Below are 21,747 nucleotides of genomic sequence, written 5' to 3' on the forward strand. Positions count from 1 at the left end.
ACCGAGTTACTACAGGTTTTATTTGTCTATCACATTAAAAAGGTACCATAGCCACTGGGTAAATGAATATTGAAGATCTGATTTTTGTTTTCACATAGAATTCCACAACAGATGTAATTAACTACTATGGAAATTTTCTGCAATGCAGCAGAATTAAAAAGAAAATCCTTCAGAATTGGTCGCTTAAATTCTACTTCAAACACATATTTTGATCTGCCATCTGTGTGCAAGTACAATGGCAGAGATGCTGAGGTAAATATCGACTTTAACAAGTTAAAAATGGCAGGCATGTTTTGAACAGTAAATGAATATCTTTAAATGTACAAATTAGCATATTACAGGCACAATCAAGACATGCTGCTGAAATATATATGCACAAAGGAGTATTATTGAAGTGAAGCCCCTGGAAAAAAAGGTTAACATTTTTATTTGTAAAAGCCAATTTAAGCAAAATATACACTTTTAATTGAAACAATGTCAAGATAACCTTAAAGTAGCAATCTTGAATGATGATTTATAAAACAGTCAACAAAAAAGCTCTCTTCAACATGTATCGTCAGCTTCATTGCAAGCTGCATCGTTCTCAGGACTAAAGGCCACGGGTTCTCATGCTGTAATCCACATTCCTTTTCTATTGCAATGTCTGACTCGTATTACTCCAACCTTTATCATCGTTTATCAATGATAGCTCCCTATTCTTAATTTTTTTAAAAATCTTTCACATTATACGATCTTAAACTATGCCTACCACCCCGCACAAATAGCAAGGCTATTCGCAAAATGTTGCACTCCTTTTCCCTCCTTATTAGCTCTTAACTCTTTATTAACATCATGGGTATCAAACAACTTTTGAGTACAGATCCCATTTCAAAAGGAAGGTAGTAGTTGGTTCGCCTTGCAGCTTCCCAGATATGATGAGAGAAAAGGTTTGCTGTTTGTCAATTCTCTTAACCACTCATTTTCTTTTCTTTTCAATAAAAGCAAAATTTACATTGATATAGTTTTGTGATCTTTTTTTCTTGTTCCTCCAAGGCTCCTGCATCCTCACTGAGAGAAATCAAAACTGATTGCGCTGTTTCTTACTGTAATTCTATCTCAGGACCTCAAAATCAAAGAACTCATTACTTCACCTTCTCTGATCCTATCGCATTCAAAGGGATTGATGTGTAGGAACAGGTGGAGTCAAATCATCGGAGTTTTGAAGAACAAGAGACAATCTCATTGAAATATCCAAGGTTCTTGGGAGGCTTGATGGACTTAATGCTGTGAGGACCCCCCCCCCCCCCCTCATGGCAGGGTCTAGGACCAGCAGACAGTCTCAGATAAAGGACTGCCCATTTAAGATAGAGACGAGGAAGAATCTCTTCTCCCAAAAGATTGGTAATTTTTCACCTAAAAAAGACGTTGAGGCTGAATTGTTGTAAGATGAGATAGATGGATTTTAATCAATACGGGAATCAAGGGTTGTAAGGAGACAGATGGGGGAGGGGGGTGGTGAGAGGAAAGATGTATCAGTCATGAGTGGTGGAGCAGGCTCAAATAACTGAATTACCTTCTCCTATGCCTATGGTGTCTTTCAGACAATGAGTTCCAGATCACCACTGGTTAAACGATTTTTTCCTTAATTTCTGTCTATCCTTTCACGAATTAAATTAAATCTATGCCTCAAGTTATTGGTCTCCAATGGAAAATCTCCAGTCACATTCTTTTTTTTGTGTTTACTCTCTCTCTTTCTAGGTCTCTCATAAGATTAATAATTCAACCGTCTCTTTTCTTGGGATCTTGTCAGCATATAGTTTCTTGTTATGAGACTTTATCAAACACCACTCCAAAATCCATTTGTAGCGCATCAAATGCTCTGCCCTATCAACACTCTTAGCCATCTCCTCAAAAAATGCAACTAAGCTCGCAAGACATGTCTTCCATGCAAAGTGTCTGTGATTAACTTGATGCCTCTCTAAATGCAGACATGTATGCAAATTTCCAATAACTTCACCTGACATTTAATCTGACCGACCCTGGATGTCAGTATATCCCTTTAAAATAAAATCAGTACCACAGTAACAACCTTCCGGTCCTCAAAGCACAAAAAAATTATAGTGTAGGAAGGAACTGCAGATGCTGGTTTAAATCGAATATAGACACAAAAAGCTGGAGTAACTCAGCGGGACGGGCAGCATCTCTGGAGTGAAGGAATGGGTGACGTTTCAGGTTGAGACCCTTCAGTGGGTTTCGACTCGAAACGTCACCCACTCCTTCTCTCCAGAGATGCTGCCTGTCCCACTGAGTTACTCCAGCATTTTGTGTCTAGCTTCGATTTAAATCAGCATCCGCAGTTCTTTCCCACACACACCTATTCTTTCCTCTTTGATGATCTTGCACGAGTTCTATTTGTATTCAGGAGGATAAGTCTGATAACACCATATTTGAGAGGAATACACTACTCTACATCCTTCTAAGAGGTCCGATACTGTCTGAATGATAAAGCATGAAAGCTGAATTGGCTGAAATAAAATAGTAAATTATTGGTCTATTTTCTCAAAGTATCACTCAACCTTCCAAGAATAGTATACATAGTTTTTTTAACCAAAATAACATTGGCAAATTGGATGGTGCAATTTTATTTTGTGTTGTGCTTTTGCGAGTTTTAAATTTTCAGTATTTGGATCAATAATCATAACTAGTTTCTAATCCAAATTGTGATTCTGAACTCACAAGGGAGGATCATTTTCTCACCTTATAAATACAGATGGCACTGTACATTGTACTACTGTACTTGCCTGTGACTTGTTTTAAAAATAATGTAGCAATACAGCCTAGTCAAAAGCACAAAAGCTACATTTATGCAGATGTATTCTTGGCATGTTCTGGCAGGACAAGGGTACTCAAAAGGCCTGGAATAGTCCAAGTTCATCCACAAACATTTATTACTATACTAACTACATCTGCAACGGAGTAACCATATTAATGAGATGGATGATAGCTATATTCCCAACAACATTTTTGTATGGTAAATCGTCCATGGGGTCACAACCAGCTGGATGTCCATATCCCCACAAGGATGATTGCAAGTACAATATGAAGATGGTAAGCATCAGCAATTTGGATATAGCCACAGTCATGAACTCAAGAGGTCAACTGTTGAAAAGGGCAATGGAAGAAGCAAAGAGCAGTATAAGACCAGACATATGAGCAAAATTAGGCAATTCTGCCATTCGATCTTGGCTGATCTATTTTTCCCTCTCACCCCCAAGCAACAAGTCCAGCTAGTTATGAGGTCAGAGAAAGCAGAGATGAGCAACTTTTGCATCTTCTCAGTGCACTGCCTTCACCTACAGTAAGTGTCGCAGAGATATTCAGACTTTAGTGGGTTCCTGTGTCACACCAAGCAATGTTTAATGAGGTACTGACCATCAAGGTATAATCTATCATCTGCTCAGGCAAAAGGCTGCCTCACATATGGGCACTTGGCAAGACAGGATTAACTGTGGCTGTGGGCCCCTGTAGCGACCAATATGTACACCTCGAAACATACAAAATAGGTGCAGGAGGAGGCCATTTGGCCCTTCGAGCCAGCACCACCATTCATTGTGATCTGTGACTTGTTTTTGTTTAACATAATCACTTGGGTAACCCCTACATGAATGGCTATACCTCACAATTCATCACATTTAGGAGAGTTAAGGAGCCAAACCAAGCAGGGCAAAGAGGGAGGAAGAATAGAATTGTAAAAGTGTTCACATCATGCGATGCCAATCGCTAAATGGAAATGGTAACAAAATACAAATCTGTTAATGCCTCAAAGAATAGCAAAGAGAAAAGAAAATCTGATAATTTTCCATCCCTCATACCTTCAAATGGCCAAGTGAACCTTGCTGATTATTCCTCTTGAGAGACAAAAGATGCAGTGACCTAAGGAGGAAGACGGTAAATAATATCAAAGTGGCAATCATTGGGAAATGAGTTTTTAAAATCCAGTAGCCAATATTCTTTTTTAAAAGTCAACTGGTTAAACATTTATTGTTCAATCATCACATGTACAGGACACAGTTTGAGTCCCATGGATTTAGTGGTTAAACACAACCGAATTACTGCACGACATGGAATGGGAAGGGTTCAGCTTCACTCTCCAAACACTGCTGAATTACACCATGGCAGGCGGCAAAATATCCACTTTCATTTTAACAACACATTTTGCATCTGACTGAACAGCGGTGATCTTCACTTGCCCTACTAAACTCAGCGACATTCCCAACCGGAGCATCAAATGCTGCACAGCCACTCGGTTGAAGGTGGGCAGCACCATAGGTCCAATGATATCAAAAGGAAGTCGGCGTCTGGAGCAAACAGCTTCAATTAGTTTAAAAACCGACATATTTTAGTCATGGATTTATAAATTCTGTGGGAATCCCGTGATTGGTAAACGACAAACTCATTTTGGACACTTTGTAATGGTTCATTCATTGGACTTTGATTCTGTGTCCGGAATTCACTATTCCATTTTTTCAAGACGGCCATAGGTTTTAACTTAACCACTAGACGTGACTTATCTTCTCCAAACAATCCTTGTTCTGAGGCTACCGCTGTGAGGAAACCAGGATGTTGACAGTTTTGGTGGCGTTGCGACGGAAAGTTCTCGAACTTGGCGCGAGGCTTCAACTGCGCTCCAAGGCCTCAAATGATTCACACGGACCGATATAAATTCCAGCGCACGGATGGAAACTAAACCCTTGTTCGATTTCTCAAAGATGTGTCTTTACAAATATTGTAATAAACTCGATCAATAACAAATGGAGAAAAGACAACGCATTGACTTACACTATTTAGCCTTTCCCCCCCTCACTTGGTCCTCCAAACACGACGAGCGTCCATTCAGGTCCTCCGAGGCAAGAGCGACGGCAGAAGACGCTGTCGGGAGTGTCGCTGCAGGCATCTGTTCAGTAGCCGGCAACGTCTGTGTGCGGTGGGATTGTATTCCAGTACAATATGCTCAGGCGTTTACTTTGAAAAAATATCTTGAGGATATTCAGTTTAACAACTTTAACTTGAAATACCTCATCGGATTGTGAGAGAAATTCATTGCAGCCAAGTGCAGCTCTTTGGCTGCCAGTCGCTCTTGTCTGGGAGGACCTGTGTGGTACTCGTTGTGTTTGGAGGAGTGAGTAAAAGGAGCTAAACCGTGTATGTAAATATGTCCCTGATTTCTGCCAATGTTGTCATTGTTCCAATCTACTCTGTTAATTACGCCTATAATTTAAATAGTTTTAGTCAGGATTTAGTTCTGTTTGTGTATGGAGTTGCTCCATGCAACAGAATGCTGAGGCCCAGAAATCCCATAACAGCCTTCGAAACCTTAGCAAGTTTGTTACTCTATGTGGTTTGATTCACAGTAACAGACTTAATAAACATTGTTTTAAAAATTCTTGGATTTCCCCCGAGTCACAAAAGATTCGATATTTGCTATTAATAGATAGTTGGAATAAGACTGCGGTTAAAATGCTTTATTTTTTGTTACTACGTTAATTCGTATTTATGTCAAACCTTTGTAATATAATAAAATGTCCCAATAAATATTATGGGGAGGAGGTAGACACAAAATGTTGGAGTAACTCAGCGGGTCATGCAGCATCTCTGGAGAGACGGAACAGGTGATATTTTGGGTTGAGACCCTTCATCAGACTGGACTACAGAGAGGAGAGTGGACTCTCAGAGAGAGTTAAGTGAGGTGTCTCAAAGTGTGATTTGAAGCCATGTTTTGAGAGTATTTTGAACTGGGAGAAGAGGTAGTAAGGTGAAATGGATTTCACAATAGAATCTGCAAACATAGATACATAATAGGCAGGAGTAGGCCATCTGGCCCTTCGAGCCAGCACCACCATTCAATGTGATCATGGCTGATCATCCACAATCAGTACCCTGTTCCTGCCTTTGCCCCATACCCCTTGATTCTGCGAGCACTAAGAGCTCTATCGAACTATCTTTTGAATGCATCCAGTGAATCTGCCTCCACTGCCTTCTGAGCCTGAGACAGGGAATTCCACAAATTCACAACTCTGAGAGAAAAAGTTTTTCCTCATCTCAGTTCTAAATGGCCCACCCCTTATTCTTAAACTGTGGCCCCTGGTTCTGGACTCCCCCAACATCGGGAACATGTTTCCTGCATCTAGCGTATCCAGTCCCTTAATGAATCCTTAATTGACATCGTGAAATTAATAATGGAATAATATCATAAGCAGATACATATATGTAATGTGTTTTTCAACCACTTCATTTCCCTCTCTTCCCCCCCCCCCACTCCATATAGAATTGTAGAAGATGGGAGGATAGAAAGAGGTGATGTAGCCTAACCTCTCCTTGCCAGTAACCACGCACACACACACATGCGCTATAATTTAATCTGACCTCAGTTTGTGCCCCTTGTAGACGGTGGCACTTTGTGTGCTCCTCCATGTACTTTTTAAACATGAGGCTTTCTGCCTCTGTCACCCTTTCAGATAGTGTGTTATAGACTGTCAGCAATTTTTGAATGCAGAAAAAATACTCCATTCCCTTCTAATCCTTCTACACATTATCTTGTATCTATGTCACCCGGTTATTATTCTTGTAAAGAAAATTGGTCCTTCCTGTCTGGGCGTTGCTGGTTATACATCTTGATGCTTCCTCTGCCCAAAGAGGTCAATCCCATCCTTGACAATCTCTTCCCATAACTATCCTTTTATGTCAACCCTATCCTGAAAACAGTGACTTATCTGGATGCACTGCTCCATAGGTGCGGGAAACTTTAGTATCGCACCAAAGGAGACTTTCTTCATGGGTAAGTTGAGTAGTTTATAGCATTAGGGTTTTTGTCTGTGAACAATATTAGAGTCAAACCTGCACATTTCTAGCAGTCCAGCTGAGTAATATTCAGGGATAGGAAAGTAGATGTATAATGCCTCCATTCTGGAGACGCTACTACCTATTATAGTATTAGACTTTAAACCTGCAACATTACTGTCTGTGTGTTATATCTTACAGTGAGAGACATTTTCCTTTTGGACTGCTTCAAGTTGGCAACTAAAATTCAGTTTAGAGAAAGCTGCAGTTCCAGTGTGAAATGCTCTGCTCATTCCTGTCCTTTGTTCTTTGCTACTAAAATGGTGGCTTGATCTTTGTGAGGAATCTTATAGAAAAATGTAGAGATCAGCAGTGGAAATGCATGTTCAAAGTGTATGTTAAATTAGATACTTGTATTCAACAATACTATAAACACCCAAACCTTGGCGGATCCTATGATGCAACCATTGCCAGGAGGATTGTGGTAGCGGTTTATTTTCTGTTTTCTTTTCCTCACCTCTCCAATCTGAGAAGACCCTGGTTTTTGCTTGGTCAGATACCAGAAACTTGACTTATGGAGCATTTGCAAGAGTGAGTCTACATTCAGTAGTTCTACATGTTAGTACTCTGTGTCAATCAGTAATTGATTTCACTGGGTTTTCTGAGGCCAATTATACTGCAGTTGCTGTTTCCCTGGTCGTGGACAAATAACTCGGCACAGACTGGGGATCAATCCCGAGTCTTGACAGGCCTCTATGGCTCTCTTAATCAGTGGATTTAAACCCATTGGAGGAGGCCTTCGTCTTCAGACCCCTCCTGTTTATCCAAAATTTCAGACCATTTTTCTTGCTAGAAATGTATATTTTGTTATGTGGCATTTCAGAATATAACAAGTCATTTGCTAAGTAGTTCTTCTGAATTATGATATTTTATCGCAATAGCCATATGGAAGTTTGGATACTGGACAAAGATTGCAAATTCACTACCCTATCTTGGGCAGCGAGGCTGGTTCGCTCAGGTCATGTTTAAGGTGGATGATGTCTTAATTAACGATATGATCTTTTTAGAAATCACTTTTGATGGGATGTAGTTGAACCTGATTAAGGAGGTTTTGTTCTCTGAAGTGCAAAATTTAGGATAGTTATTGTCACGTTTATGCATTTCATTTATGGGGAAAGCTTGATTTTAAATGCTTATTTTGGATCTTTCGCTGATTGTGAACCATAAGGTCATATCTGATTTAACACAAGACATCAAATATTAATTTGGATTTTCTTTCTCGCTTCTCTCCTCCCAAATATGCTTGTATTAACACTTTAGAGCAGATACATGCATGATATCAAGTTGGTTTCCAGTCTCAAGCAAATGTTACCAATCCAACTTGTCTTTAACAAATTACAAGTGTTTTTAAATTTATGGGGATTGCAGTTCGTCAAGTTGAAAGGTGACACCCTTTATTTCTGCTACAATGAGTCTCGCAATGGGGGAATGAGGGCACAGAATTGGAGACCTGAGTATGTTGGTCTCTCTTCAGCGATTGCACTCCAATGTTGGACTCTTTGGGAAATGAAGCAGCAGAGCCCAAAGTTGCTGTAATAATGTTGATTAATTAATTCTCCAGCATGGGGCTGTGAGAGATCGAGGCAGTATAAGCTAATGTGTAATTAAAAAATATATAATCAAGTTTGTCAAGTGTTTTGATATTCAAATATCGTTTCATTTATTTTTCTAGCTCTTGAATGTCAAGAGATTTTGGTTCTTGACAAGTTTGACAGCTAAGCCTGGATATGTGGTTTAGCCAGCTGCTGCCTTTCTTCGTTGATCAATGGCTCCAAATTCTGGAGGAATGCTTACTTGTATTGTGTGTGAAGGCTTCCTGTAATGTACAGTATTTAGACCATAGAACAAGCAAGGAAGGCAGATCGGCCCATATTGCCAACATGACACCATTACCTAGTGCACTGTCCTGCTGCTAGGGCCCTTGCCATTTTGGAGTTTTGGGCAACACCTCGTAAACCCATGACCTATAGCACCAAAATGGAAAAGGACAGCTGACCTATGAGAACACCATAGTTTGCAGGTTCCTTCCAGTCGCTCGACATCCTGACTTGGTAATATATTGCAGTTCCTTCAAAGTCATTGGGTCTAAACCTTGGAAGTCCCTACCCTAAATATTGTGGGCTGATGTTCATTGGAAGGACTGTAGAAGTCAAGAAGGTGACTCGCCTCCATCTTTTCGAGATCTATTAAGGATGGGTAGTAAATGTTAGTCTTGCCAGTGGTGACAAGTTGACTGGCAAATCCAGAAGAGGTACAGTACATTCAGAAAGTATTCAGACCCCTTCACTTTTCCACATTTTGCGACGTTACAGCCTTATTTTTGCAAAGTAATTAAACAGAAATAACTGAAATATCACATTTACATAAGTATTCAGCCCCTTTACCCAGTACTGTGTTTAGGCATCTTTGGCAGTTATTGCAGCTTCAAGTCTTCTTGAGTAAGACGCTACAAGCTTGGCACACCTGTATTTGAGTAATTTCTCCCATTCTTCTCTGCAGATCTTCTTAAGCTCTGTCAGGTTGGATGGGGAGCGTCAATGCACAGCTATTTTCAGGTCCCTCCAGAGATGATCAATCGGGTTCAAGTCTGGGCTCTGGCTGGGCCACTCAAGGACATTCACAGACTTGTCACAAAGCCACTCTTGCATTGTCTTTGCTGTGTGCTTAGGGTTGCTGTACTGTTGTAAGGTTAATCTCCACCTCTGTCCGGGGTCCAAAATGATCTGGAGCAGGTTTTCATCAAGGATCTCTCTGTACTTTGCTCTGTTCAACTTTCCCTTGATCCTGACTAGTCTCCCAGTTCCTGCCGCTGAAAAGCATCCCCACAGCATGATGCTGCCACCACCATGCTTTACCGTAGGTATGGTATTTGGCCAGGTGATGAGCAGTGCCGCTAGGCATTCAGGCCAAAGAGTTCAATCTTGATTTCATCAGACCAGAGAATCTTATTTCTCATGGTCTGAGAGTCTTTGAGGTGCCTTTTGGCAAACACCAAGTGGGCTGTCATGTGCCTTTTACTGAGGAATGGTTTCCGTCTGGCCACTCTACCATAAAGACTTGATTGTGTCGCAGATATAGTGTCCTTCTGGAAGGTTCTCCCATCTTAACAGAGGAACTCTGGAGCTCTGTCAGTGACCATCGGGTTCTTGGTCACCTTCCTGACCAAGGCCCTTCTCCCCCGAATGCTCAGTATGGCCGGGTTGCCCGGTCCTGGTGGTTCCAAAGGTGGTTCATTTAAGAATGACAGAGGCCAACATGCTCTTCGGGACCTGCAATGCTGCAGAAATTGTTTTATACCCTTCCCCAGATATGTGTCTTGACACAATCCAGTCTCGGAGGTCTATGGACAATTCCTTCGTCTTCATGGCTCGGTTTTTGCTCTGACATGCACTGTCAACTGTGGGACCTTATATAGGCAGTTGTGTGCCTTTCCAAATCATGTCCAATCAATTTAATTTACCACTGGTGGATTCCAATCAAGTTGTAGAAACATCTCTAGGGTGATCAATGCGAACAGGATGAACATAAGCTCAATTTTGAGTGTCATAGCAAAGGGTCTGAATAATTATGTAAATATGATATTTCAGCTATTTCTTTTTAATTACTTTGCAAAAATCTCTAAACACCTGTTTTCACTTTTTTATTATGGGGTATTGTGTGTAGATTGCCTTTGACAAGGTCCCATATAGGAGATTAGTGGTCAAAATTAGAGCACATGGTATTGGGGGTAGGGTACTGACATGGATAGAAAATTGGTTGACAGACAGAAAGCAAAGAGTGGGGATAAATGGGTCTCTTTCAGAATGGCAGGCAGTGACTAGTGGGGTACCGCAAGGCTCGGTGCTGGGACCGCAGCTGTTTACAATATACATTAATGACTTGGATGACGGGATTAAAAGTACCATTAGCAAATTTGCAGATGATACAAAGCTGGGTGGTAGTGTGAGCTGTGAGGAGGATGCTATGAGGTTGTAGGGTGACTTGGACAGGTTGTGTGAGTGGGCAGATGCATGACAGATGCAGTTTAATGTGGGTAAGTGTGAGGTTATCCACTTTGGTGGTAAGAATAGGAAGGCAGATGATTATTATCTGAATGGTGTCAAGTTAGGAAAAGGGGACGTACAACGAGATCTGGGTGTCCTAGTGCATCAGTCACTGAAAGGAAGCATGCAGGTACAGCAGGCAGTGAAGAAAGCCAATGGAATGTTGGCCTTCATAACAAGAGGAGTTGAGTATAGGAGCAAAGAGGTCCTTCTGCAGTTGTACAGGGCCCTAGTGAGACTGCACCTGGAGTACTGTGTGCAGGTTTGGTCTCCAAATTTGAGGAAGGATATCTTGTTATTGAGGGCATGTAGCGTAGGTTTACTAGGTTAATTCCCGGAATGGAGGGATTGTCATGTTGAAAGACTGGAGCGACTAGGCTTGTATACACTGGAATTTAGAAGGATGAGAGGGGATCTTATCGAAACATATAAGATTATTAAGGGGTTGGACACGTTAGAGGCAGGAAACATGTTCCCAATGTTGGGGGAGTGGGGTACTGATTGAGAATGATCAGCCATAATCACATTGAATGGTGCTGGCTCGAAGGGCCGAATGGCCTACTCCTGCACCTATTGTCTATGATAAAAAAAAAAGAATTTAATCCATTTTAAAATAACATAGCAAAATGTGGAAAAAGTGAAGGGGTCTGAATACCTTCTGAATGCACTGGAAGTTCAAACTTGCCACAGAAGTCAGCAGTGTGCACAGGCAGTTTGTCACTGACAAGTTGTGCTTTTCAACCAACTGCTTTTAATTGGCTTTTTGTTGGATCTTGTATGCTCTTGCACTGTTTATTTAAAGAAGACAGACCCAAAATGCTGGAGTAACTCAGCAGGACAGGCAACATCTCTGGAGAGAAGGAATGGGTGACGTTTTGGGTCGAGACCCTTCTTCAGACTCCTTTTTTATTTACATTGATAACATTGGAGTTGATTTATATTGCACTTTTTCCATAGCTTCGAAATCCTGCCTTTAAAGTGGATCCCTAAATCACACCCACACTCTTTTTAGTTGTGGTCAAAATGAGATATGTGTGGCAAATTTTAAACAAAATCTTAATGGGCATAAGTAGCTGCAAAAATACAATTATAATTTACTAAAATAAATTAACCAATTATTGGGGAAGTAAATTGTGTCACTTATACAATGGGACCCGTTTACCCGAAGTTCTTGAGTAGACAAATCAAAGGGAAGCGTATTTAACTTCTACAACTAATTTTGTGATAATATTTGACGCTGACACCAGACATACACAATTAAAAGCCTTTATTTTTCCCATGCAAACGTCGTTCAGCTTGCTGAGCTCAAAATGCAGTGGTTCAAGTGACACTTGCTTTGTGGGTGACTTCCTCCTTCTCTGTAAAGACGTTCCTTGATTTTCTTTTCCAGATGTTTTTATGTACAGTTGCTGAGAAGCACAATAATAGTCTGTGAAGATGCCGGATAAAGATAATTTATTTAACAGAGGTAATGATGAGGCTGGCCACAGCTCAGATGATACTTGCCGTGACTTCCTGCGCAATGTCTGCAAACGTGGCAAACGCTGCAAGTTCCACCACCCCGACATTAATGAGGTGTCCGACTTGGGTGTTAAAAAAAATGAGTTTGTCTTTTGCCATGATTATCAGAACAAGGAGTGCACTCGTATCAACTGCAAGTTTATTCATGGGACAAAGGAAGATGAGGAACATTACAAAAAATCAGGAGAGCTTCCCCCACGTTTACTCCTTACAGTGGCCATGGGTCTTGGCCTTTCACCTTCTGACCTTTCTTTTAAAAAAGGCGAGGTTCCAATCTGCCGAGATTACCTGAAAGGGGACTGTCAACGAGGATCTAAATGTAAATTTCGGCACTTAAAACGTGATGAATACGAGTATGAAAATAGAACTTTGGAGAGATTGGCACGAGACCAAGTGCTCTCTCCTGTAGTGCGACGATACGACCCATTTGATGACCTCTATGACACTGATCGCTATACTGACTATGACCATATTCTAAAGAGGAGAAGAGTGGATGGCTTACGATTTGAAAATTATGATTTTAGTCTCTCAAACTCGCGTCCTGTGGACTATCGATTTCTAGAAGAGGAGAATCTAATGCTCCGAAAGCGTGTTGAGGAACTGAAAAAGCAGATCTCGAATTTGATGGCAACTAATGAGGTGCTCTTGGAGCAAAATGCACATTTCCGCAACCAAACCAAGGTGGTGACACTGACTGCTACTCCCACAGCTACAGAGCAAATACTGGCAGCACCAACTGTGGGCACGGTGACCAATTACAACCATGGTGTAGGTGTAGCACAGACTCGCACCACATTGAGCAACCAAGCACTTCAACCACGACTAGTCACCCAGCAAGATCTAGTGGCAACAGCTTCTGCTGCACCGCCTAGCAATGCTGCATCAACAGCACAACATCTTAACGCTGAAATTGCTTCCCTCCCTGCTGCACTGGCCCAGACCATCGCCCAGGGAATGGCACCTCCTGTATCCATGGCTGTCTCTGTTGCACCAGTGGCAGTATCAATTGCACAAGCACTGCCAGGAATCACCATAAGCCATGCCACCACTCCAATGGTTACATATCCAATTGCGACACAGAGTATGAGAATAACGGCAATTCCTCACTGAAAAGCATTGATGGAAAGAAATATAACGAGAAGAAATTCTGCGTTCCCACGTTGCTTCCTATGACGTGTGTGATATAAATATGCACGCCAAAGCCAAATAGGATTCTGACCCAGCATTCAATTATTTTCGTGTCTATAAATGATTCCTCCGCAATTCATTGTATATTCTGACCACCTGTTTTATCCCCTTCTATTTTTATCCTTAGTTCATCAACTCTTGTTAATTCTTTGTCTAATTTAATTGAAAATGAATGCAAATGACACAAAAGCTGTTTTATGTATAAAGGTTTATGTGTGAGAATAAACAAATGACTGGACTGTGATGCTGCGCAAATATTCAGATCTACTTTTCTCCTTTGTCTCCCACACTCGACTGTTTGCTTTCTTGGCGCAAAGCTGAAATTTAGTAACACATGAAGTTGTACATTTCTCTGGCAATAACGAGCAAAAAAGGATTATTTTGAAACTGTTTTTGTGGATGTTGCTGGCGCTGAATGATTTTCTGTGTTTTCCCAGCTAGTAGCCATTGCACTTCGGAAAGTAATTCTTTGTGTGAAACTTTTGAAGATGAGATGGCCCTTGACGACTACAAATACTTTAAAAACTTTTTGAACTATCCAGTTATTACAATTTAATCCTCACAACATGAGAAAAATACATTGCATTACCAAAGTGTCTAATTTGGAAGCCATTACAAAGATTTTATTTCTGACTGAACCTAAAGTGTACTTTCAGCTTTGTCATTCTTGTCGCACTGGATGCTCAGTGTATGAAAGAATCTGTTCAAAGCCACAACAATGGGTCCTTTGCCATCTACAGGAATGATATGAGGTAAAGAAATGTGAACTCTTGTTACTGATGGACAGCAGTGTCCAACACAAAAGTCCACAGGTTGGCATTCTTACTTGACTCAGTTTAATAGAAGCAATGGGAAGTGGATGGGGGATACCCACGTTCAGCAAGGATGCCCTCCTGAGCACGAGGTCAAGAAAACATCATGCGTATGAAGGAACTGCAGATGCTGGTTTAAACCAAAGATAGACACAAAATGCTGGAGTAACTCAGCAGGACAGGCAACATCTCTGGAGGGAAGGAGCCATTCCTTCTCTCCAGAGATACTGCCTGTCCCGTTGAGTTACTCCAGCATTTTGTGTCTAACTTTGGTCAAGAAAATGCAGATGGAATGTGACTCTGCATCGAGCCTGCAGCTGCTTGATGCCATGGTGTCCCTTCTCTTGAGCTGTGAATTCACCCCAGCTTCAGCAAAGCACATTTCTTCATGTTTACTTGATGGTGACAGAAAAGGGAATAAGGGAAGTTAAGATAGATTTGGATAAAGGTAGTTGAGTAAAGTCGGTAAAAAAAACAACTGTCAAAATGGTTCTTCTGCCTGCAGCTTGGGTCAGCAATGCAAGAAATGCAAACTTTTTTCAAACCCTTGTGTGAAAATGGACATTTTATTTCAACAAAATACTGTAATTTGTATGCAAGTTCAAGAAATGGATCAATTGTCTGATAAATTGTGTGGAACATTTTAATCTAAAACAGCTTTAGATGTTGTCTCATTTGGGACCAGAATGGAAGTGATTGCACATTATCTTTGACATTTGCCGAGCCAAACTGTTCGAAGTAGGGTACATGCACATTCACATTGAAAATCGTTTCTCCTTTTCGAAAGCAAGCTTGCAACCAGCTCTATTGAGAGCAGCACTTGCCTTTCCTGACTTGTTTGGCTTCAAACCAGATAATTACCTTAAAGCCATTTTGAACAGTGTATCTTTTTTTCTTTAACTTTAATTAACTGCTGGAAATCCGTAGATTACGATTGAACGCAAAATCCCAATAGATTCTTTGTTCTGACCCACGTGACCAGATGGTTCATTTTCCTGAACCGTGCCAAAATTATCTACCAATTAGTTAACAGTGTATATGGCTTTTAGTTATTCACTGTTGACACTCCTGATGTGACTGTTGCAGTTCAATTTCCATGGTCCAGGTGTGTATTTTTAAAGGAGTAACTGTGACATTGAACCCAAAGGTTGGTTACATTGTTTCATCAGCTAGTTTTTGGGGGATTTATCCTCAATTGTTGCTTTTCAGTTACCTTATCCCCAACTTGTATATAGTAGCTGTTTAGTCATTTCAAATATGCACATGGTGCTTGTCAGGTTATTGAGGTCTAGAAATTAGAACCAATGAACTAATCTTGCATAATTGAAAGAAGCTTAAATGATCAACTGTATTATTTGCAGTGTTTCTGTTGTTATTCTACTAGATATTTGTATTAGCTCTTCAGCTGCTGTGCTACAATTTACGTTAAGGCAGTGAAGGGAGTGGAGGGAATCTCTGGGCAACCTTCTGCTACATTTCCCTATGCTGCCATTGTAAACCTCCAGGATTCCCTTGACTGAAATTAGCTCAAGTACAATATTGTCTATGTAGTTGTAAAACATTCAAGAGTCCTTCAAAACCAAGAGGCTGCCCCAGTTTGTTTCATTTCAGCATAATGTGGACTTTAAAGTAAACTAATAATATCACCAAGTAATGGTAACAGCAACAGTTAAAACAGTGCAAATGCTCGATGATGCGCTATTTTTAAGGAATTTTCAAACTAGTCTGGATTCAGATATACGATTGACATATATGAGCAAATAAAAGTATTAGAACATAGACAGAACAGGAACAGGCCCCTTGGGCCACATGGTCTGTGCCAAATGAAACTAATGCCTTCTGCCTGCATTTGATCTATATCCCTCCATTCTCAGCAAATTCTGTGCCTATCTAAAAGCCAATTAAAAAAGCCACTATTGTTTCTGCTTCCACTAACACCCCTGGCATTGCATCCCACACAAAACCTCACCCCACACATCTCCTTTAAACTTTTCCCCCCTCTGACCTTGTAGCTATGCCCCCAGTATTTGACATTTTCACCCTGGAGGGAGAAACGGCTCTGGCGGTCGACTCTATCTATGTGTCTCATAATTTTACATATTATCAGATCTCCGCTCAGCCTCTGACGTTTCAGAGAAAATAATCAAATTTTCTCCAACTACTCCTTATAGCTAATATCCTCTAATTCAGGTAGAATTTCTCTAAATCTCTTCTACACCTTTTCCAAAGCCTCCACATCCTTCCTGTAATGGGGCACCAGAACTGCACGCTGCAACAATATTCAATGTATCGTGGAAGTCTGTTGGATGTAATGACATATTTACATAAAACAAGAAGCGCTTTACCAGTACTGACAAATTGTCAGAAAATTTTACAGTCAGGAAAAACAGAAATTTAAAATCATTTTGTTAGATTAACAGAATTTTCTTATTATGCATCATATTTGTAAATTTGATTTTTTGATTCCGGGCAGGTTGAATTCTGTGCAAATTTTAATATTTTTAAAAAATGTAATATTCTGTCTATGAAAAACAATTAAGCTACATTTTTATAAAGGAATTTTTGTCTCCAATGGTGACAATTCTTTTTTGTCCTTCCTAAATGCCTGCTTGGGACAATAATTAACAGCGGCTGATATTTGTACAATTATTGAAACTTACCTTCACATGAGTTTCACTGATAATTTGGCAACGGTTGATGCACTGAATAAAAATGTGATTTATCACGTTTTTAAAAATCAGCATTGCCTGTAAACCTAATTTGCTGTTAAAATGATTATTTTGGTTGCTCGGAGGATTTATTTATTCCTGTGTGTAAAATGAGAGAATTCTTTTTCTAAATGGCCATTATGAACCAACCATTTCCTGACCTAGACAACGCTGGAATGTAAAGACCAACGACATAAATATTTCTGAGCAATTGATAGACAATTTGCAGCAAAATAACCTTGCATGGCAACGAAACAAACCGCAGCTCTCATGGTAATGTTGAAAAGAAATATCACTCGGATCAAAGAATGACTTTCAAAATCTACGGTGCATGTCAAATACACTTAACCTGTAATTATATTAATGCCTTGCCTTCATAACCGCTCATGAAATACTCAACTTTACTCCCTTAATAATAACAATATTTATAACATAGGTTTCTAATTGCTGTACTCAAGCACCTGAGCCAAGGTGAAAGTGTTTAATATTACAGGACAAATTACAGTAAAAATACACTTGAGATTTTCAAATTAATGTCATGCTTTTTTCACAAGATTTGTTTTACAAATTTCTACAGAAGGTGTGATGTACTGCAGCCTTGGTGAACGGTCCTCTAGTGTTGGCACCTGCAGTCCTTCATCCGATAACTTAATCTCAAAGGACCTCCTCACCATTGTGATCCTCATTGTTTACAAACAAAATACCTGGATAGCTTTTTGGTAATCAATTCACTTCCTTGGTCAGTAACTGCAATCTTCTTCCACCCCCACTTTCTGGCTGAATTTTCCACATTTCTCCCAAATAGCAGAAGTTACCAGGAGAGTCCACATGGGTTCTCATTGTGCCAATTTTTTTATTATCACCCAATTAATGTTTTTCCATTTATACTCTGCCGATCTTTCTGTATTTTTTCCAGATCCTACCTATATTACAGAAATTAATGAATCAATAAATTTGCTTTTAACCTTCACATGCTGCTTACTTTAATACACTTATTCCTGGATGCATCTGTATCTCAAATCTGGTGAATGATTGTCAATTGATTACTGTAAGCCTAGTGACTCCCAAAGCTACCTCAATTTTATACTTCATCCTACTGAGTCTTTTTCGGTAGTCTCCATCCTGAAGATGCCAGAGCTTCTGAAATACAGGTATCTACCCGGTTTTCTCTTCCAGAAACTGTATTCTGTTGTTCTATACAGAATCTTGTAAACCAAATCCACCCTACTTTCTGCACTTACTCCATTTATCTATCTCAAAATTCACCTTGCACCCCATCACCATTTGATAGAACAATATCTGCCACTTCCAACATGACATGCCTTCTATCTTCCCAACACCAAAATTTATTTTTCACCCATTGCTGTCACAATTTTGAAGGGATAATTTCCTTGTGACACCTTAAATCACAGCTCTTCCATCCGTAAACCTTGTTCATCTTTACATTCAAGTCTATGATATGTGAAACTTTCCATTCTATTGTCCACAGTTCCAAACGGATAAACAGGTTCCAGGTAAGACAGTTTGTCAAAGGTATTCTGTTCGCTTTCACAATGGATGTGGGTCTGCATTTGGAAGACTTGATTTGGGTGATCTCTTTATTAAGTGCTTCCTTTATGTCTGGTCCTACGGGTTCCATTTATTTGCTCTTGAAACCTCCATCTTATTCCTACTTCAATCTCTATTCACTTGGCCTTTTGTGTTGCTCTAGTGGAAATTCAAGAAACAGCATCTCATGTTTCTTCTTCATGCTATTGGCTGAACATTTGTCTTTTAACCTCAAAACATAACACCGCTTTGATTTTCTCCCAAGATAGTCGAGGTAATTCAGAATAGGTGCACTGGTATTTCTGAGAACAAGGATGGTTCTGACCAAGTGCTTGAAAGGAGAATCCACCTGTATGTACAGAACAACGTAGACCTTGGTGTCTAGCTGCCATTGACTTCCGTGTGGGCCATCTTCTATTTATCTCTCCCTCTCTGCAACTCTGCTTTTTATCTTTCACACATATCTGGGTCTATTGTTTTTCTGTAGAAATGAGGAACTGCAGATGCTGGATTACAAAAAACTCAGCAGGTTAGGCAGCATCTCTGGAGAACGTGGATAGAGTCTGAAGAAGGGTCCTGACCTGAAATATCACCTATCCATGTTCTCCAGAGATGCTGCCTGACCCACTGTTACTCCAGCACTCTGTGAAACGTCACCTATCCATGTTCTCCAGAGATGCTGCCTGACCCACTGAGTTACTCCAGGACTTTGTCCTCTCTTGTTTCTCTAATCTTTGTTGTTTCCTCTTATCATCTCACACAGTGGGTTTTCTTTTGCCCTTTAATTTACTGCAGCTCATCAGTGTACAATTTATCTTGCTTGTGTGCATGGACATTTCTTTTTCACCCCATTTCCTATTCCCTGGCTCCGTTCCTCTTCAGGAGCTTTTGTTCTGTAATGTATTTTTGATTCTGATGAAAGGTCAGAGATCTCAACCATTCGCTCTACTTCCATTTCTCCACAGATGCTGCCTGACCTGCTGAGTGTTTCCAACATTTTCGTTCAAGTTCCTGCTGTCAGTTGGGCCACACTCAGGAGGTTCCACTGCTGAAACTAGATACCTCCTCCTGGAGACAAGTCATCACATTAACATTATTTCAAAGCATACACCCTTTCTAATTCTAATGTCCAAAACTGAAAATGTTAATTGCCAATTATTTTCCTACCACTTCCATATAGCTTATTTGTAAAATGTAAGAACCAAACCACAGATGATTTTGATGTTCTGATACTGCGCTCTAAGGATATTAAAATGAACAACCAGTGCTGCAAACAGCATCATCCTATAAATTGATAGGATTAATAATATTGTACATATTGTTTGCTATGCTGTGTTTGACAGGTTTAAAAAAAATGTAATTACCTTTAGAAAATTCTTCTAAACAGTCAGTTAATATTTCAATTGATGCTGAGTTCTAGCACGGTAGATTTTAATACAGTCCAAGTAAACGTTTTGTTTAAAGGGAAATAAAAGTCTTTGCACTTATTTGTATGAAATGCTGTCAAATTTAGAACAATAAAGGACATTTTAATTTCAGCTTGCACCATCTATTGACCTCTCATTTATTTTCAATTCCACATTAAAATAGTTGGTGGGTAAAAATGTTTTAAAATTAGCACCTTTGAGACTTTAAGAAGCATCACTGTTTTGTTGAAGGATCAGTGGACTATGGGTACTGTATCTGAAGTTAATTCAGACATAGTACTAGAATTGAGGGGGAAATTATCCACTAGTTTGAATCATCCCTACGAAGGAAGATAGTTATTGTAGTTGGCAGTGAATTATCTCGGCTTCACCTCATTGCTGCAGGTATCCCTCTGTGTAGTCTTCTCAGCCGAACAATCTTCAGCTTCTGTCCATAACTCAGTTGGAAGTTGGGATATTTGAATTGCAGCAATGTTTAATTCCATTTACAAACCCTATGATAAAGCATGATCTAGGCAGAATTCAGATATGCTCTAATAAGTGGCAATTTTTTGTTCCCACCGCACAATCAGGCAATTACGAATGGGGGAGGGGGAGCAAGAGCGGAGCTGCGGGATGTAGAAGAGACCCTAGTGAGAGCCTCATCTATAATGGAAGAGGGGAAGCCCCGTTTCCTGAAGAATGAGGACATCTCTGATGCCCTAGTGTGAAACACCTCATCCCGGGCGCAGATGCAGGGTAGACGGAGGAATTGGGAGTAGGGGATAGACTTTTTGCAGGAGACCGGGTGGGAAGAAGTGTAGTCCAGATAGCTGTGCGAGTCAGTGGGTTTATAGTAGATGTCAGTCACTAGTCTGTCTCCTGTAATGGAGATGGTGAGGTCCAGAAACGGGTGGGAGATGTCGGAGATAGTCCAGGTATATTCAAGGGCAGGATGGAAATTGGAAGTGAAGTGTATGAAGTTAGTGAGTTCTGCATGGGAACAAGAGGTAGCACCAATGCAGTCATCGATGTAGCGGAGGTAGAGTTCTGGGATGGGGCCAGTGTACGCCCGGAACAGGGATTGTTCGACGTACCCGACAAAGAGGCAGGCATAGCTAGGGCCCATGCGAGTGCCCATAGCTACGCCTCTGGTTTGGAGGAAGTGGGAGGAGTCAAAGGAGAAGTTGTTGAGGGTAAGAACCAGCTCTGCTAGGCGGAGGAGAGTGTTAGTAGATGGGGATCGGCTGGTTCTACGGTCGAGGAAGAAACGGAGGGCTTTGAGACCATCCTTGTGGGGGATGGAAGTGTAGAGTGACTGGACATCCATGGTAAAGATGAGGGAGTGGGGGCCTGGAAACCGGAAGAATATCGAGGAGATGGGGAGCGTGAGGTGTCTTGGACGTAGGTGGGGAGGGATTTAACCAGGGGGGATAGGATGGAGTCGAGGTAGGTAGAAATAAGTTCGGTGGGACATGAGCAGGCAGAGACAATGGGTCTGCCGGGACAGTTCTGTTTATGGATTGCTCTTAACAGGGCAAAAATGTCCAAACTGTTTGCCCTTGAATACAAGAACTGATCCTAGTACTGGTGGCAATGTTAAATTAACGTTTTATTTCAGATGACTGGGAGGTGGGGGGAACTT

General features: G+C 40.6%; 2 protein-coding genes across 6 annotated transcripts in view; one reads left to right on the forward strand and one right to left on the reverse strand.

Annotated features, from left to right (window-relative positions):
• LOC144612062 (zinc finger CCCH domain-containing protein 10-like) overlaps positions 1-5,113 on the reverse strand; it is a 74,024-nt gene extending 68,911 nt beyond the window's left edge. For 2 of the 3 annotated variants that reach the window (XR_013549609.1, XM_078431588.1), the window contains exons 1-2: positions 4,819-5,113; positions 3,852-3,912 (exon numbers count right to left, since the gene is read on the reverse strand). The gene's annotated coding sequence lies outside the window, so the exon portion shown is untranslated. The remainder of the gene's footprint in view (positions 1-3,851; positions 3,913-4,818) is intronic. The other variant, XM_078431589.1, reaches the window with a different exon arrangement.
• LOC144612063 (zinc finger CCCH domain-containing protein 10-like) lies at positions 4,918-13,903 on the forward strand. Of its 3 annotated transcripts, none has more exons than XM_078431591.1 (2): positions 4,918-5,181; positions 12,310-13,903. In XM_078431591.1, the coding sequence occupies exon 2, from the start codon at positions 12,357-12,359 to the stop codon at positions 13,548-13,550; it is 1,194 nt and encodes a 397-aa protein (XP_078287717.1). In that variant the 5' UTR covers positions 4,918-5,181; positions 12,310-12,356; the 3' UTR covers positions 13,551-13,903. The 3 variants fall into 3 exon arrangements, with proteins under 3 accessions (XP_078287717.1, XP_078287716.1, XP_078287719.1); XM_078431590.1 differs by having other exon boundaries at positions 4,918-5,158; XM_078431593.1 differs by lacking the exon at positions 4,918-5,181 and adding an exon at positions 6,799-6,814.
• Positions 13,904-21,747: the final 7,844 nt, after the last annotated feature.

Source organism: Rhinoraja longicauda, chromosome 42, assembly GCF_053455715.1.
Source record: "Rhinoraja longicauda isolate Sanriku21f chromosome 42, sRhiLon1.1, whole genome shotgun sequence".
Taxonomy (NCBI): Eukaryota; Metazoa; Chordata; class Chondrichthyes; order Rajiformes; family Arhynchobatidae; genus Rhinoraja; species Rhinoraja longicauda.

Excerpts from the sequence above, each read along its gene's own strand:
- LOC144612063 (XM_078431591.1), top strand. The coding sequence starts at position 12,357 with ATGCCGGATAAAGATAATTTATTTAACAGAGGTAATGATGAGGCTGGC.